General features: G+C 43.3%; 1 protein-coding gene across 1 annotated transcript; it reads right to left on the reverse strand.

Moving 5' to 3' along the window:
- Positions 1-610: 610 nt before the first annotated feature.
- Positions 611-13,509, reverse strand: etnk2 (ethanolamine kinase 2). The gene is made up of 9 exons (XM_079509777.1): positions 13,165-13,509; positions 8,645-8,782; positions 8,173-8,294; positions 7,571-7,711; positions 3,200-3,342; positions 2,467-2,550; positions 1,867-2,027; positions 1,556-1,629; positions 611-759 (listed from the first exon to the last, which is right to left on the reverse strand). Exons 1-9 carry the CDS (start codon positions 13,387-13,389, stop codon positions 687-689), a joined length of 1,161 nt encoding a protein of 386 aa, XP_079365903.1. The 5' UTR covers positions 13,390-13,509; the 3' UTR covers positions 611-686.
- Positions 13,510-16,542: the final 3,033 nt, after the last annotated feature.

The raw sequence follows: 16,542 nt of genomic DNA on the forward strand, positions 1-16,542 counted from the left end.
TGTTGTATACGCAACATTCAAGTGCGTATACAACACGCAAATGTCAGTGTGTTAGTATTCTGGTCCCCATGTTCACTTTCATTGTCAGTGTTTTTTTTTGGACCATTAGGTGCTGGACTGACAGACACTAGAACCAGTCATGTGTGTACCGACTCCAGCACTGATCACATCAGTTCTGTGAGCTGCACGGGGCCTTGGGCGTCATTCACTACAAATACCCATATATGGGTATTTTAATGTTCGACACTGGATCAGTCAGTGGTTTCGAAAAAATTAAATAAAATGCAGATCAGCGCACGCACACACACACACACAAACACATGTGCGCACACACACCTACGCGCAATCTGAGGTGACGCGAAGAATATTGTCTTGCTAAAGTTGCAAGGCAACCGGTGGACTGAGATGAAGAGGAATGAAATAGTAATTGCGCTTGTCGTCACGGGGGTCTGAAGGAATTAACCACGTAATGGTTCAGTCCTTCTTGCACCCCTAGAGAATGCCCCATAATAAAGCCCTATCATAGAAACTAAGGTTGTTGTTTTTTTTACCCCCCAAACCCACCCCGCCCAAAAAAGAAAATCACCCCAGCCTCCCAGCTCCTCAGCTCAAAGTGCATCTGCTTCTGCTGCCAGCTGCAGGTGATGGGGGGTCTCCGCTGTTTGTCCCTCTTCCTCCCTTCATTCTCATTCTGGGATCTGTAGGGCCAACACCGCGGGCTTGGTCTTGAAGTACTGGTTAAAACGCAGCACAGCATACCTGTCGGAAAGCCGAGACATGAGAGAAAGAGACATGGAGAGAGAGAACAGACGGACAGGCAAGCTGTGATTTATGCTGCGTTCACATGGAACCAGGCAAGCGGTAGACGGCAAACGGCAAAACCTGCTGGATGGCACGGAACGGTAAGAAGATTCAATATTTTAACATTGATGCCGTTACCGTCGCCGGTTCTGGCTGCCGAGCTGCCGTGCCGTCCTGTTCCGTTTACCGTCCTGCTCCCGTCCACTAAAATGAATTCCGGTTTGCCGTCTAACACTTGCCCGATTCCATGTGAGTACAATAGCGTTGCATGCATTACGATTATGCTCAAATAAATTAAACTGAGTCCTTCTATATCCAGTAGCAAGTCAAACAATGGAACAGACAGACTGTTAGAAGGCTACATGGGGGGGGGGGACCAGCAGTCAGTGTCAGTTGTCCACACAGAAAAGCATTAAGGCTGTCAGTCACCAAGCACAAACACTCTCACCTGGCTAACACTTTTACTTCGTGTGTGTGTGTGTGTGTGTGTGTGTGTGTGTGTGTGTGTGTGTGTGTGTGTGTGTGTGTGTGTGTGTGTGTGTGTGTGTGTGGCGGGATGGACATTCACAGGGAGATACGTTGGCTATGAGTTTCACTCTCTCATCACACCCTATTTATCCCATGCTGACAGATCATATTCAGGCAACAGTATTACCTATCCCTTATGTAATACGCTGCCAAGAGGGGGCCAGGCAGAACCATGCACGGCTCACGTACAGTATGAAATGCAAAAACACTATTGTGCCAAACCTACCCCAGGAAGTCAAAGTCAATGGTGGAGTACTTGGCCTGGATGAGAGCCCAGAATCCCCAGAAGAAGTGGGAAGCCTGAAGAGACAAAGAATAGATCAGACTGATCATAGTACATGTTTGTATTTTATTGCCAGTCATTTCCCAACTGCCCTGTGAATGTTTTGCTTACAAAAACTATACATGTAATGTCATTTGAATTTATATGTTCCAATGTTCAAACCCCAAAACACAATTGAACAATTAATAGCCACTATTTGTATGTCAATTAAGGGTCTATTAGGATTTCATGATTTTGAAAGCCCCGTCACTCACCAGGGCAAACTTGTTGACCTGTACATAAAGTGTCTCCAGCTCCCGGGGGCTGACCTCCTCGGTTTTTTTGGTGAACAGTTTGTAGGCCTGCAGGTACACTCGCAGCCACTCCATCTGCATCTCACGGCTGGGTAACAGCCCGTAGTCTAACTCACTCATACCTAGACAAACACACAAACATACATACAGTGTACTGTGTGCACTCCTGTTGGAACGATGATACACGCCAGAAGCCATTATTAACCCAATTACCCATCCTAACCCCACACACAAAGGAGTACACCACTCCATACCGTGAGTGTGCGATAATACTGTAGGACAAATTAATAACTATTGCTAATCTTTCCATTTATTTTTTACCTTATTTTCTTTTTTGTATCTTGTTTTTCTTAGTTAGTTTATTACATTTAATTACAGTCCAGTACCATTCTTATTTCATATTATTATCATCTTGTGTTTATTGTATTGCTGTTGTTGCACAGTCTGGCAGACCATGTCACACCAACATTTCACTGCCTCTACTTGTATGAGTGAGTGACAAATAAACGCCTCTTGATTAATCTTGAGTCTTGATAATCTCCAATGAGTCCACAAACAAACCTGCAAACTCGTTGAAGTGGTTGCCGATGTCAAACGCCTGGTAGTTGTAGCTGGAGTACTCATAGTCTATGAACCGAACATGGCCTGGGAAGACAGCAAGGGGAGAGAGTAAGACACATAGGGACATACAAAAAGCAACAGAACATGCTTGCGCATCAGGCAGCTAGCCAGTGCTAGAATCACTATAGTACTCTGTGGCAGGCGAGGTGACTGAACAGCTGTATTGGAGCAAACGGCCTTACTCATGGCATGGGTACCTTGACAATATTTACTGATAGACAGGCCGATTGATCTGATCGATACCTAGCCTGAAAATACGCTCTCTTTCCAAGGCGTAGAGGGGCAGATTCATACTAGCCGATGCCGGCTCCCTATTGGTTCACCAACCTATGTGCTCACCTCACCCTCACCTCCCCCTGCCCCCCTCCTCCTCCCCTCCCTGGTAGAACACAGTGGAGAACGCGGACGTCACCACATTTGGAGCAGGGAAATTTGGAGTAGGAAAATATAGAGTTCACTCCCACTCCTATGCCACATTTCCTTGGTCGTTCGACCAGGCATTTTTCCTTTCTTCGTCTGAGGATGATCGATCCCCGACAGTCCAGCGACTCCAACCAGTCACATACTGTAGCATACTTCTCCAACAACCCCTTGGGTACTGGTAGCACTGCCCTCACTGGGCTCAAACATTGGGAGGTTGTTCTGTGAAGAGAGTTGTACCAGCAGTACCTACCCTCCTTGCTGTTGTGGATGATGTTCTTGCAGAGAAGGTCATTGTGGCACAGCACCACAGGGGAGCCCAGCGTAGACAAGTGCTCCTTCATCCACACCATCTCCTGCTCCAGCACCGCCTTGCTCGGCACCTCCTGCTGAATCCTGGACCATGAACGTCAAGGAGATGGAGATGGAAAGAGTCAGTTGTTCATCTCCTGGATGTTGTGACAACTTTGAGCAGTGTGTGTGTGTGTGTGTGTGTGTGTGTGTGTGTGTGTGTGTGTGTGTGTGTGTGTGTGTGTGTGTGTGTGTGTGTGTGTGTGTGTGTGTGTGTGTGTGTGTGTGTGTGTGTGTGTGTGTGTGTGTGTGTGTGTGTGTGTGTGTAAATAAGGCTTTGGCTCGCTTTGTAGTAGGAGTGGAACAGCTATAGTTTTACTACTTGTGTTTTGGGCTATAGGAGAACAAACATCTCTGGTTTTGGGTATCAACAGAACAGTTTATGGGGGAATATTTTCAAAAGACTGTTTGATTGATTGATTGATATGTATATTGACAATGTTTTGTACAGAAAAATGCACATAGTTATACATCACTATCAAAAGGATAAATGCAAGAAAGCCAACGGCTTATTTCCATTGCAGTCCCTTTACTCCCTTAGTTGAAAATGGAACACAATGAATGTGTATGAGTGAGCGTGTCCATGTGAGTGTATTAGGAATGTGTTATATAATAATTATTATGTTATTATTATTATTAGTAGTAGTATTATTTTTTATTTTATTTTTTATAACCAATAAAACATGGGGAGCATTTATTTGCTCCTCCTCACTTCATGTCGAGGTGTCCTTGAGCAAGACACTGAACACACCTACCTCATCCACATAGCCAAGCCTCGTTGATACTGAATGATGGAGAACTAGACCGTTTGAGATTAAATACCTTCTTTTTGAGTGGTGTAAACCACTCCTACAACTGGCTTTGTTAGTCTGTGCAGAAAAAATGAGCATGGTTGCTATGTTCACCCTGTTCACCCGGGTGTGATTTCATTACGTCAGACATGATTTAATTACGTCAGACAGGCTATATAAGACCTTACACCACTCAGTTCACACGGGTGTGATTTAAACAAGCAGTGGCACTTTGGGAAAAGAACACAAACTTCAGGTTTGTGGTTGAGATGTGAAATGTTTTATATTATATTATTATATTAACCCTTTGTATTGATTCCATAGTGTATTAAAATGGCAGATGTTAGGTTTGTTGATTTTTGGTAACTTTGCTGTATCGAAACTCCAAATAGTTGCCAGATACCATGCTCCGTTGTTCCATTAGAAACTGATATTCCAAAATAGTCTCATCATTGACTTACATAGTACAGTAAAACGGGTCTCAAATTCACTCTTTTAGCACATAAACAAATGCAAACAAAGCAGATGCTGCCAATATATAACATTAAAACCTAGTACGATATTAGGAAGAAGACCCAGACTTGATCTGTGGACCTTCAAATAATAAAATCAAGAGGAAAGAAGAACAGAATGAGGTTTGTGCTTTGTGTACATTGTTTTAATATGTGAAAAATGGAAATAGCATATACCAGCCTTAGCTCTAGGAATTTGACCCTCAGTTCAGCCTAATTCATGAAATAAACAGCTCTTGTGTTTAGTATTCGATTACATATTATATGTATTAAAAAATAAAAATCATCCTTAACCATTCGGTACAAGTAATTATTTCATGTCATTGCTGCCTGGGAATTTGACCTTTGGCCAAGTGGCCATGACCCTAAAACAGTGAAAATCCAATGTGCAAGAACGGGTTAGGACCGCTAACAAAGAACGAGTTAGCACCGGCGCCACACACATTCACACATATTGTGCTTGAAGACATATGGGAGTTTGTGAAAACAACTGAGCTCCAACATGCACAGACAGCTCACAGTCTCAGCGGGGCTGAGACACTGGGGAACAGAGGAGCTGATCGTGCTAGTTACAGTACTCTAGGGTCTAGGCGGTGTTCTTCTCCTGGTTGCTATATTCACTGGCAGTGGGGAAAGGGTCAAGTCTCTTGTGGAGTGTCTCAACCAATCAGACGGGCAGGAGTGCACACCGATGAACAGGGGCCATTCTCCTGCAGGTAATGGGCTTATGGAACTAATCCAGAATGAGCCTGACCAGAGGCGAGGAAGAGAGAGGGAGACGGGAGAAATTACGCCAAGGGATTTCACGCACCCTGGAGTCTCTGTTATTTCCACCTGGCTGACTCTCTTTCACCTGCTGCCTTCCCTTTCAACTCACTGCCTGCCTGGCTGTGATGTCTTCCATCTCCAACAGCTATAAACTTGAAGTATTAACAGAACTAATCAGTGCCTGTTACTCATTTAGGATGAACAGAGAGGGCACGATGACACAGGGTTACATGTTTTGGGATGATTCACGGTCATCAAATTAGCTATAAAGTCTTCTCTGCCCCCGGCCTCTTTGAGTGAGTCTAGGACCAATTATGTCCAACAGGTGTTCGGGTGGGCAGCCCTCTAGCTATCTGTGTTACCAGGGAGCAGAGTTAGGTTGACCTTATAAACCTGGCTACGCAAACATCTGCCGGCCTGCCACATAGCTCAGCCTCCCTAATCTAGTCTGCTGTTATGGTGACGGTTATATAATGTTCACGCTGGACTTCACCGAACATCCGGCCAAATAAAGATGTCTGCTGTCTCCAGCAGCCATCTCAGGTCAGGAAGAAATGGTCAATGGATAAAAGATGGCAAAGTCAGAAACTAGACTCTGTTGGTGTTGGTGGTGGTGAACGCTCTCAGTCTGTTGTTTGGAGAAAATAATGTTGGTTGACCTACCTACCGTATTTTGCTAATTGTATCTTTTGTTTATGTTATGATACTGTGGTGATCTTTGAAGGCAAATTGTTATATGACGTTAATAATTGTATGGTATGAGACAGCCAAAAAGCTGTCTATAGGCCATATAACACATACAAAGAGCCACTAGTCACAAGCCAAAAGAGGCTTTGGAACAAAGGGAAAAGAGAAAACAAATTAATATCAGGGCCTGCATTTATAAAACCTCTCAGAGACAGTCTCAAAGTAATGAAGATTTGGTCCTACATTTAGGCAGACGAGTACTGTATACTATACTGTAAGTTATCAATATTCTTTCTTAGGAAACTTCTCCACCAGAAAAGTTGCAGAATCCGAGATATTACGATTCTAAAAAATGCATCCCCATAGACAGCATAAGCCAGCGGAATTTTCATTTCCATATTTTTTTGGGTCTGACCGCTACTGGAGTGTTATGAGTGCGTACAGGACACAGTTGTGAACCGTAATTAATTGATGAAAAAAGGTGTGAAAAGGCGCACTGAGCGCTGGGACTTCGGACCAGAAGGCGTCAAAAGACGCAATTGGCACCGAATGAGTAAACCTCACCTACCCTACAGTGGCAAAAGATTTAAATAAGTTCACGTAAATGAATAGACCAAGTCTAACTAAACAGTAAAACATTGTTTGAGTTTGTATTTTGTGAAATGAATCTGTAAGCTATTGTTGTAAATGTGTCAAATCTACCCACAGCTGTCATCTCAAGTTATGTGTGCATGTGTGAGAGAGGGAGAGAGAGAGCAAAAGAGAGCGAGTCAACTCCGGAATATATATAGATAAATAGATACAGGAGGGAAGGTTGTACTGTCAGGTGCTGGAGGTCGCACATGTCAGCGTGTCACTTGATGCAGGCTGTCCAGGTTTATAACGTTGAAAAGCACAGTTTGGGGTGTTCTGCTCTGCTGTGATTCCGTTTGCAAGTTTCATCTCTGCTCATTGCAAATCTTTGTTCTGAACTAGGCTTTATTCGTACCCCAACACTGTTCTTATATACAGTATTTAATCTATTTATAAGTACAAAACTACCGGTACTTCACAGAAACAAAACTGGTGTAACAAAGATTATGAAATCTGACCATGAAGTCTTTAGGGATATATAGTTTGGGAAGTATATTTAACAGGACTTAACATGTGTATAATATATGAATATATTATACATACATATATTATATATATATATATATATATAAATGCAATCCAATATTATTATTATAAAGTATATATTTTAGCAGTCACTGATGGGAAATAGATACAGAAATGTAGAAGTGCATGACTGACTTATTAACAAAAGTTTATTACACTAAAATAGCCTCGCATGTCATTGATTTGGACAGAAACATCTGAACCTTAAACATATCATTAATTAAAGGGAAATCAACAATACCACTTGACAAAATATTGTACGGTGTTATCGGGGTACGACATAGTTCATTTCATGTAAACTGTGTCAGGCAAATTAGGCTATGTTTTATGGCATTTTGTGTAAAAAAAAAATCTTACCTGACATTGGAGGCCTGCTCGGTGAACTCGGTGGCCACCAGGGAGAAGTATTTACGCATCTTGATCCATAGGTTGGGTTTGGGGATGCAGCCGTTATGTGCATGAATGGCGTGTATACGAGCCATCTCTCTGGCGATAAGTCTGCAAAGAGACAGACAGGCAGCCACAGACACACAATCAGTTGTCTCATTCACGGCAACAATATGTCAGTCTATCAGGTTCATTCACAGCTAACAAACGTGTTACCATCATGGCCTCATTTTCTGTGCGCACGTAACATTTCTGCCCGTTTCTATCCGACTGAGCAGCCCTGATACAAGATACAAGACACTTATCTCCACGGTAAGATGTGGGAAATAAATAATGTCTAACAGATTTCCTGGAAATAGCCTGAGGATCTCAAGTAAGTGGATCTTAAATAAACAGAGTCGGGTGTTTCTACTGTAAGGAGTGTGTATACGTCTTACACAATCATGCAAAGCCTCTCTGATAGCTAAGGATTGATATAGTTTGGGATTTTTTCCCCCTTCATAATGCAGCCTCGCCCCCATGACTGTACCCTATCTGGGTTCCCAGGTCTCCCTGGTATATCATATTCTGACCTGAGCAGCGTGGGGTCCCTGACATCCAGCGGCCCCAGGGCGTCGCCCTGCATGAACTCGTAGCAGATGCCATTCTGAAAGGTGCAGTACAAGCGGGGAGCACAGCCATTGGCATGCAACACCTAGGTCCACACACACACACACACACACACACACACACACACACACACACAGGTTATTTATTCATGTCCACATAAAGAGCACAAGAAAAGGCCATAAATAAAGGCCATAAGAAAAGGTGAGGATAAAGGCAAAAATACACTGGCAGATGAAATGGTGCGTGTTGTGACACCATTACAAATAACATACATAATTTCCACACACACACACACACACACACACACACACACACACACACACACACACACACACACACACACACACACACACACACACACACACACTATTCGTAACAAGTTTGAGGCAGCTACTGTGATTGTTCGTTTGAGTTTTTTCTTTTTTCTTTTGCTACCTGGAAGCTCTTGAGCTCATTATCACGGTCCACTATCAGCTCCGTCTTATTCCCATAGACGCGCACCAGAACCACATCCTCTGGACTGTCCTCAGTGTAGAGGCCCACCAGCTTGTTGGTGGTCCCATCGGTGAAGAGCTGGGAGAGGGAGGGAGAGAAGAAGACAATGGTGGGTGTTTTGTTCATAATTAGCAGCTTGGTTGTCATTAACGTCTAAAATCTAACAGGAGGGATTGTTTAAAAACGATTATCTGTCGTGTTTTCTAATAGGTTTCCTGAGTTGGAAAAAAATAAAATGTCATATCAGTGCAAATGGCCATGAGAGAGATGGTAGTGTGACTACTGCAGAGAATGTCACACTTTATTAGCATTAAACTGTCCTGATTTGTACAATGTCCAAAGTCACATCCATTTCTGACTCACTCAGGATAGTATCTCCCCAAAGACACCACCACCGCCTCATGAACTTTCCACTGCAGAAGTGTTCGTGTAGATCCAAATGTACTCCCCAAGCCGCTCCCCACTCTTCTGTCCTACCCAGCCCAGAAGCTCCACGACAACCAAAACGGCATAAACATCTTCCCCAAATGTCATCTGTAAGAATTCAGAAACCACCAAGACCTATACCCCCAGAGTGAAATGGCAACATCATTGCTGACGGCGCTGTAACTGATACACAAAACACAATAACTGATATTTTCAGGTTCCCTGCTGCAACAGAATTCTCCACAATTTAGCTTGGATCCAGGACATATGCTGCATTGCTGCTGGTTCCCCATCACCACCAAAATATCCTATTTTAGTGCCTGTTACTCCTTCCCATTCTTAGTGATTAGTGAAAGACTAAGGGCTCCATTTCCGTCACCGCTAAACCCCTTATCCCTAAACTTCTTTGCCTTTTTTTTACTATTTTGAAAAACATTTTTGAATAGTTCAACTAGCCAATCTACATTGACACGTTGTGAGCTTGTAGACTGGCCATTTTAACTATTCAAAAATGTTTTGCAAAATAGTAAAAGAAAAAGGCCCTTATCCCTAAAGAAGTTTAGGGATAAGGGCCCTAAGTGCCTAAAATGGAGCCCTAAGTGCCTTCAACTCACACTGCCAACTCTTTCTAATTTTCTAACAATATGTTTAGATTAGATGTGGAATTGGGGATAACATAGACCTATTCTCAGGTCAGCCACCATGTTTAGATAAAGCTAGTACTATGAACCTAGCTCTGTTAAATGTTAGATCTCTGATTTTATAGGCTAGTTAATTATAAGCTTGAATTTATGCACTTAACTGAAATTTGGTTAGCCATGAATAGCATTGTGACATGTATTTGAGTCATGGCCAGCATTGGCCACCAGACCATAGATTTCTATCAGTCAGTGAGACAGGAGAAGAGGAGGTGGTGGAATTATTGTAGGGCTGGGTGATATAGTCAAAATCAAATATGACCAAATACCCTCAATATCGATATTGTGACGATAATCTTTTCCCCCAAAATTTGCAAACATAGCTGATCTACAAGTTTACGAGTTGCATCGTGACACAATTGTGATTTGTGAACCAGGGACCACCACCCTGACTAAGAATCAACCTGTTGTGTTGGGATGGGATATGGGCTTTCGTAACACTTGCTATGCAATGCATCCCATGTCTATACATACCACTGTTTCTCAACCGATATTCCACAGACTATATAGGCCTGCAGGTGGTCCATGGGAAAATGTTTTAAAATATGTTTAAATATTACAGTATTTCAAAAGTCCATCAAATGTAAGAAAATATTTGAATTAATAGCTAATAAAAAGATTGAAATTAAATCATGACTTTTAAGGGCTTGATTTCATTCATTGCATGAAACTACGTGCAACAAATTATATCAATTATTTAACTGAAATATACGAGTGGGCAAGAGCCGATTCGTGTTGAATCGTTGAGCATTCAAAAAAGGTGCTTCTCGATTATTCAATGAATTGAAATTGAAAAACGTAAAATCGATAGAATATTCATCGCTGAGGAAATTAGCAACCTTAGTATCAGCATCATCAGTCCAGTGGATACCAGTACCACTAACCAATGGGGCAGCCCATCCCCGATCCCACTGCACTGAGCACAATAATAACATACACAGTGCCTGTCTCTCCCCCTAGACCGGCCGCCTACCCACACATAACTAGCATTCCACACGCATTTCGCCACAAAGATGGGCACACAGGCATCCCTGTTTTGACCGAACATATGCAAGCACAAACATGCCTTTGGCACCCCATGATTGATCCTTCTACCCGCCACACAATGCACCGCTAAGACCGCTGATCAATACGTCAACAGGCAGCGCGCCAGCGATAAGCTAAGCTCGGACACCCGACAGAGGTAAACAACAGTCATCTCTATACTGTCTGCTTGCAAGGGGACAGTGATGATGGCATCATATGTATTGTCAATGAGTGAGCGCCAGGCTTGTTCCAGTTTATTTCTACTCTCAACCAAAGTGGGCCTAGTTGGGGAGAGCTCAGTGATTTAGTCTCAAGCATGAGAAAGTTGAAAAATGAGATGGGTTCTCCTTTGTTGCTATTGGCACCTGCCACCCTTTCACATGTGTGGGAGTCCAGGATGTTTGGAAGCTGGGGAGAATGTATTTACAGTTAAACCTTCCTGTCCAGGTGGCTGGCTAGGCTGGTCAGGTGATTCTGTCAACAGTACCCTACTACTACAGTATACTATTTTACTGCAGTGAGCCACAAAATATCCTTACCCATCTTAAACAACCTGTTGCTGCTAGTCCTTTCTATGCTCCACTGTTGTGTGAGCTGGCCAAAGGGCACAGGGCAGGGTGCAGCTGTGTGCCGGTCTACATACTGTACTGTACGTGTTTGCTTAGACAAAGGCAACTAAGGCCGGTACGGGTGGCACTCATTGAGAAAAGCCCTGCATTGGTCTGGCCTGGAGAGAAAGAGGTAAACATGATCACGTTCACAGGAGGGGTCTGGGTCACTCAGGGGAGCTCTACACAGCTAAATCCTGTGTTCATTTAACTCTGTGGGTGTACATGAATTAATGAACACAGAGGATTTTACTGTAGGGATTAATAGGTCTGGTATGTAAATATGCAGTAGAGTACAGCTGGCATTGCCATGTTCAAATCCCCCTGTTTACCACTGTGTTATAGTAACGATCATGGTGTAATAATGTCTCAAGAAAAACATTGTCACGCTAAAGCCGATCCACTTAGGTGAGGATCAATTATGTATTTCCCTTTCCCTGACTGGCTGATCCTTAATAAGTCTGTTTACCTAAACACAGATGTGTGTGCATGGGGTCAGGCAGTGGGGGGCTTCCGCCTTCCAGTGATGAAGACACAGTCACAGATCTAATTCAACTGCAGTACTGTACAGTGTACACACACACACACACACACACACACACACACACACACACACACACACACACACACACACACACACACATTTTGCTGGGGACTCTCGGGCTCCGGATCCCACCAAGAACCACTGGTTTATACTGTATGCCAATTCAAGCCACTTTTAAAAACGAACACTTGGTTGGTCGGGTAGACGAGCACGCACTAACCCGGACTCGCATGCACGAGCATCACCTGCTTATTCTACAAACAGCATTATTACTTTCTTCTGCTGATTCATCCACAGTGACCCTGACACCTAAACATAAGTGCCCCTATCTATACTATAGGTGTTGCAAGAGCCCAGGGCAAATGTAAAAATACAAAAATGTACTACTTTATCCCCCCCCCCCCACACACACACACACACACACACACACACACACACACCAAATTTAAGAATGTCTGGGGAGAATGGCATCTGCTGATCAAATAATAATAAAGTTTTAAATTAGCAAAAGAAGCACACACTGAATCTCTCAAGGCAAAAGAGCATATATGGATATTATCCATATATACTCGAACTGGATACATGTTCATGATGTTCTTACAGGATAGAGTGCCACTGCCACATATACTGTAGTCTGTAGTGTATAGCAAGCAAGCTGTCCGCATCAAGCTAGCTACACGCTTCACAACTGAACTCTCTCAGCTTGTCAACTAACATTAGCCAGCAATTAAGCAGCAAGCTGATCGTTCCCTTTACCACCTGACAGACTGCAGGCTTATATGACATCAATGTGTCGGATCAAATGCATCCAAACAAATAGATCTTTATGATGGTCCCATGAGCTTCTTTCAATGTTGTAGCAGACAGACGTGTGCATCAATAGACGTCAGTGGTCAAACGAGTATTGACGTGATGCAACAACTTGAACGTGTTATAACGCTGTTATCACCTTGAGTCGTTTCAACTCGGGCAGGGAAAAGAAAGGGACAGAGACAAGGGGCATGCAGTTACAGTAATAACTTGTAAAAGATGGCTTGTAAAGAGACTATACCATGCTGCACGGGCCTGCTGCAGTGCTGCTAGCTGCCTGCAACAGTACTAGCACAGCCACAACATGCAGTTAGCAGCACGACAGTCAACATAACGTTGGTAACTTACCTTGGTCTTAACCTGGGCTGAGTCCCACGCCGGCCGCAGCTGTTTTATTAGCTTCATCGCTCCATCCGTCACGTTGTGTTCGTCCACGAAAATAGGGAATTTTCGAATGACCGGCGACCCAACGGGCACATGTATTTCAGTCTCCATCCCGTACAGTGGTTCGTTGGTTAATTTTTCTTTAATCTTCGATATGTTGTTATAGATGTTTCTATTAAGTTGGTTCATAAAATGTCGCTGGCTAGTATCTGCTAATATGTGTCAATCTCTTGCGAATTCTTGCTAGGTCCGAGTAGGCTACTAAAAGAGGGGCTTGTTGACTGTAGTAGAGATGGAGTTAGAAGAAGATGAGACGATGATGCTGGTCGCTCGCCGGGTTCTCTGTCAGTCAACTGGGCGATTTCCTTCCTCCTCCTTGGCCCCGCCCCCCACGGGATCATCCGATAGTAACGGCAGTGATGCGCATCCATATGACAACTGAACACGCCCATTATTTCCGAGTTTGTCCGAGTCGATCCGAGAACTTCAAGAGTGGGCCCTCCTGGGCACTGGGCAGTGCAGTGGTCACCAATGTACAAAGTGGGCACCATTGCACCAGACCTCGGAAGACTGGGCACCTTTTAGTATGCTACTGGCTACTGTGGCCCCCACCTTCACTTAATGCGTCCCGCAGGTTAATATCGGAATACTGATATATTATTGATTTCAGCTGTTACAATTCCAAACATGCAAACATGACCAATTACAATGACTTCAGTCTATAGCGTAATGACTAGTACTAGTCTTTTTTTATATGTCCAATGTATTTGCAATTAAGTTCATAAAGTTAACATAAGAACATATAAATGTATTTGAAATTCAATAAAAAATTACATTTTCAGGATTCCAATTCAGAAATAGCAAAAAAATAATTCAAGATTCTAATTAAAAAATCACACCCGTGTGAACTGAGTGGTGTAAGGTCTGTCTGACGTAATGAAATCATGTCTGACGTAATGAAATCACACCCGGGTGTGATTTCATTACCTGGCTTTGTTTGTGCAGAAAAAATGAGCATGGTTGCTATGTTCACCCTGTTCACCCGGGTGTGATTTCATTACGTCATTACAACAGGGTGAACATAGCAACCATGCTCATTTTTTCTGCACAAAAAAGCCAGTTGTAGGAGTGGTTTACACCACTCAAAAATAGCAAAGATTGCAGTGTCGCAGTTTGAGCTGTAGATCAGCTATTTTTGAGTGGTGCAAACAAACCACTCCAACAACCAGCTTTGTCTGTGTCTATGTATGTGTGTACCTGTACTGCATGTGTGTACCTGTACGTGGGACCCAAAATAATGAGCATGGTTACTATGGTCACTAACATTACGTCAGACCACAGCTGATCAGGCTATATAAGACCTTGCACCACTCAGTTCACACAGGTGTGATTTTTTACTAGTTAGTTGCTGCAAGAGTGAGGTCTAGCCAACACATGTTTTACTGTATGCATTGTGGCCCTCTCAAAGTTGCCCAACCCTGCCTTATCCAAAAACTAGTTATTATGCATTAAAATTAAGACCTCACACAAGACACAATAGAATAATTTGATAATATGCCACATGCAGTTGAATGCAAGTTGCAAATTGCATTATGCAATACACATGTGGCCCACTGCCCACAGGTGAAGTGGTTTGCCATTGATTGCAGTTGGTTGATTGAATTGTTGGCAATATGGCTAGCACAGTAAAGATGATAATAATCTAATATGATGTGTGTAGTTCTTTATAGATCGTCTCTTAATTTTGATCTAAAGTGCACAAGATTTAAGCATTTTCATCGCAAACTTCCTTTTTTTTCCTGGAGCCCGACCTGCCACAATCATAATCCGTGGAGACCCTTGATCCACAGCCTGGGTGTCCACAATCTCCACGCTTGTTCACCTCTGATGAAAGTTAGTAGCCCTTGCATGGAACTAGTTGTGACAGTGCATTCCTTTAAATCCTGGCATGCTCTTTTTTATCGTTATCTAATCACTCATCATGTACGTACATGTACATGATGGTTTTGACTCTTTCTGTTTCCATTGTTCCATTGTCATGCATGACATCACAACTATGCAAGGTCTAAGTCTAAGACCTCTAGGATGTCTCATCAAGATGTCACCAACTAAGCTATATACCGTTAGTTAGTTAGTTAGTTAGTTAGTTAGTTAGTTAGTTAGTTAGTTAGTTAGTTAGTTAGTTAGTTAGTTAGTTAGTTAGTTAGTTAGTTAGTTAGTTGCTGCGAGAGTGAGGTATAGCCAACACCAACTCGGGATTCCTGGATCGCTGCCCTCCACAATTTCCTATCCAACATCAGGTTCTTGAGCTCTGCAGTGTTGTCAGCCAAGCTGTCGTGCCGCAGCACGTCTACATAGGTGGTACGCTTCTGTCCCCTCCTGGCTTTGCCCTGGGTTGGCTCCCATAGGGTCAATAGAGCGTCGCAGTCCCGCCCCCTTTCATGACGACGCTAGGACCAGAAATTAATTCCTCATTCATTTTTCCCATAGACATTTCAAAAAGCCAACTCGAGTTGTGACAAATCATGACAACAAACACAACATTTTGGGCCGAACAAATAATTACAAAGAAGAAAAACAACAAAAAAAGTGTTGTAACCTGCCGTTTACTTCTTCTTTCTAATTATTTGTTCGGCCCGAAGAATTGTGTTTGTTGTCATGATTTGTCACAACTCGAGTTGGCTTTGTACGAGGCTTAAAAGGTCTTTAAATAAATACATTTTTAAATGTATATGAGGAAAATGAACGGGGAATCATTTCCTGGTCCCTGGTAGGGGGGCGGGACTGCAACGCTCTATTTACTTGCCTTAAGTTCTGGGTGCCCAGCCTCATCCTTCTCTCTCTGACTTTGTCCGTGACCCGTGGTAGGTCCCTATAGAGGTCCACATTTCTGATGCGGTCCGTCCACCTAGTGCCATTTGTAGCATTCTTGTGTAGACTCCATCCAGGGCTTTTTCCTGTTGTACTGTGAGGGTCCATGTCTCGGCCCCATACAGCAGTACTGACTCTACAGTAGCTATGAACAGCCGCCTCTTAAAGTCTTCTCCCATATCTGATTTCCACACTCTCCTCATCCCATGCAAGGCTTTCCAGGCAAGTGCTCTCCGAACCTTCAGATCCTGTTCAGTTGAGGCAGTCCAGGCCCAGAGGTACTTGAAGTCCTCGACTCGCTTGAGCACCCGTCTGCAGTGGCAATGGTTTTTTCCTCTGTGTTGACTGTCATTACCTTTGTTTTCTTGGCATTGAGCTTGAGGCCGATCTTTCTGCACTCCTTTTCTACTGCCAGTATAGTAGCTCCCTTCCTTTCTCGACTGTATCCAAGATTAGGGCGATGTCGTCTGC

This window comes from Electrona antarctica, assembly GCF_951216825.1.
Source record: "Electrona antarctica genome assembly, chromosome: 9".
In the NCBI taxonomy this organism is placed as follows: Eukaryota; Metazoa; Chordata; class Actinopteri; order Myctophiformes; family Myctophidae; genus Electrona; species Electrona antarctica.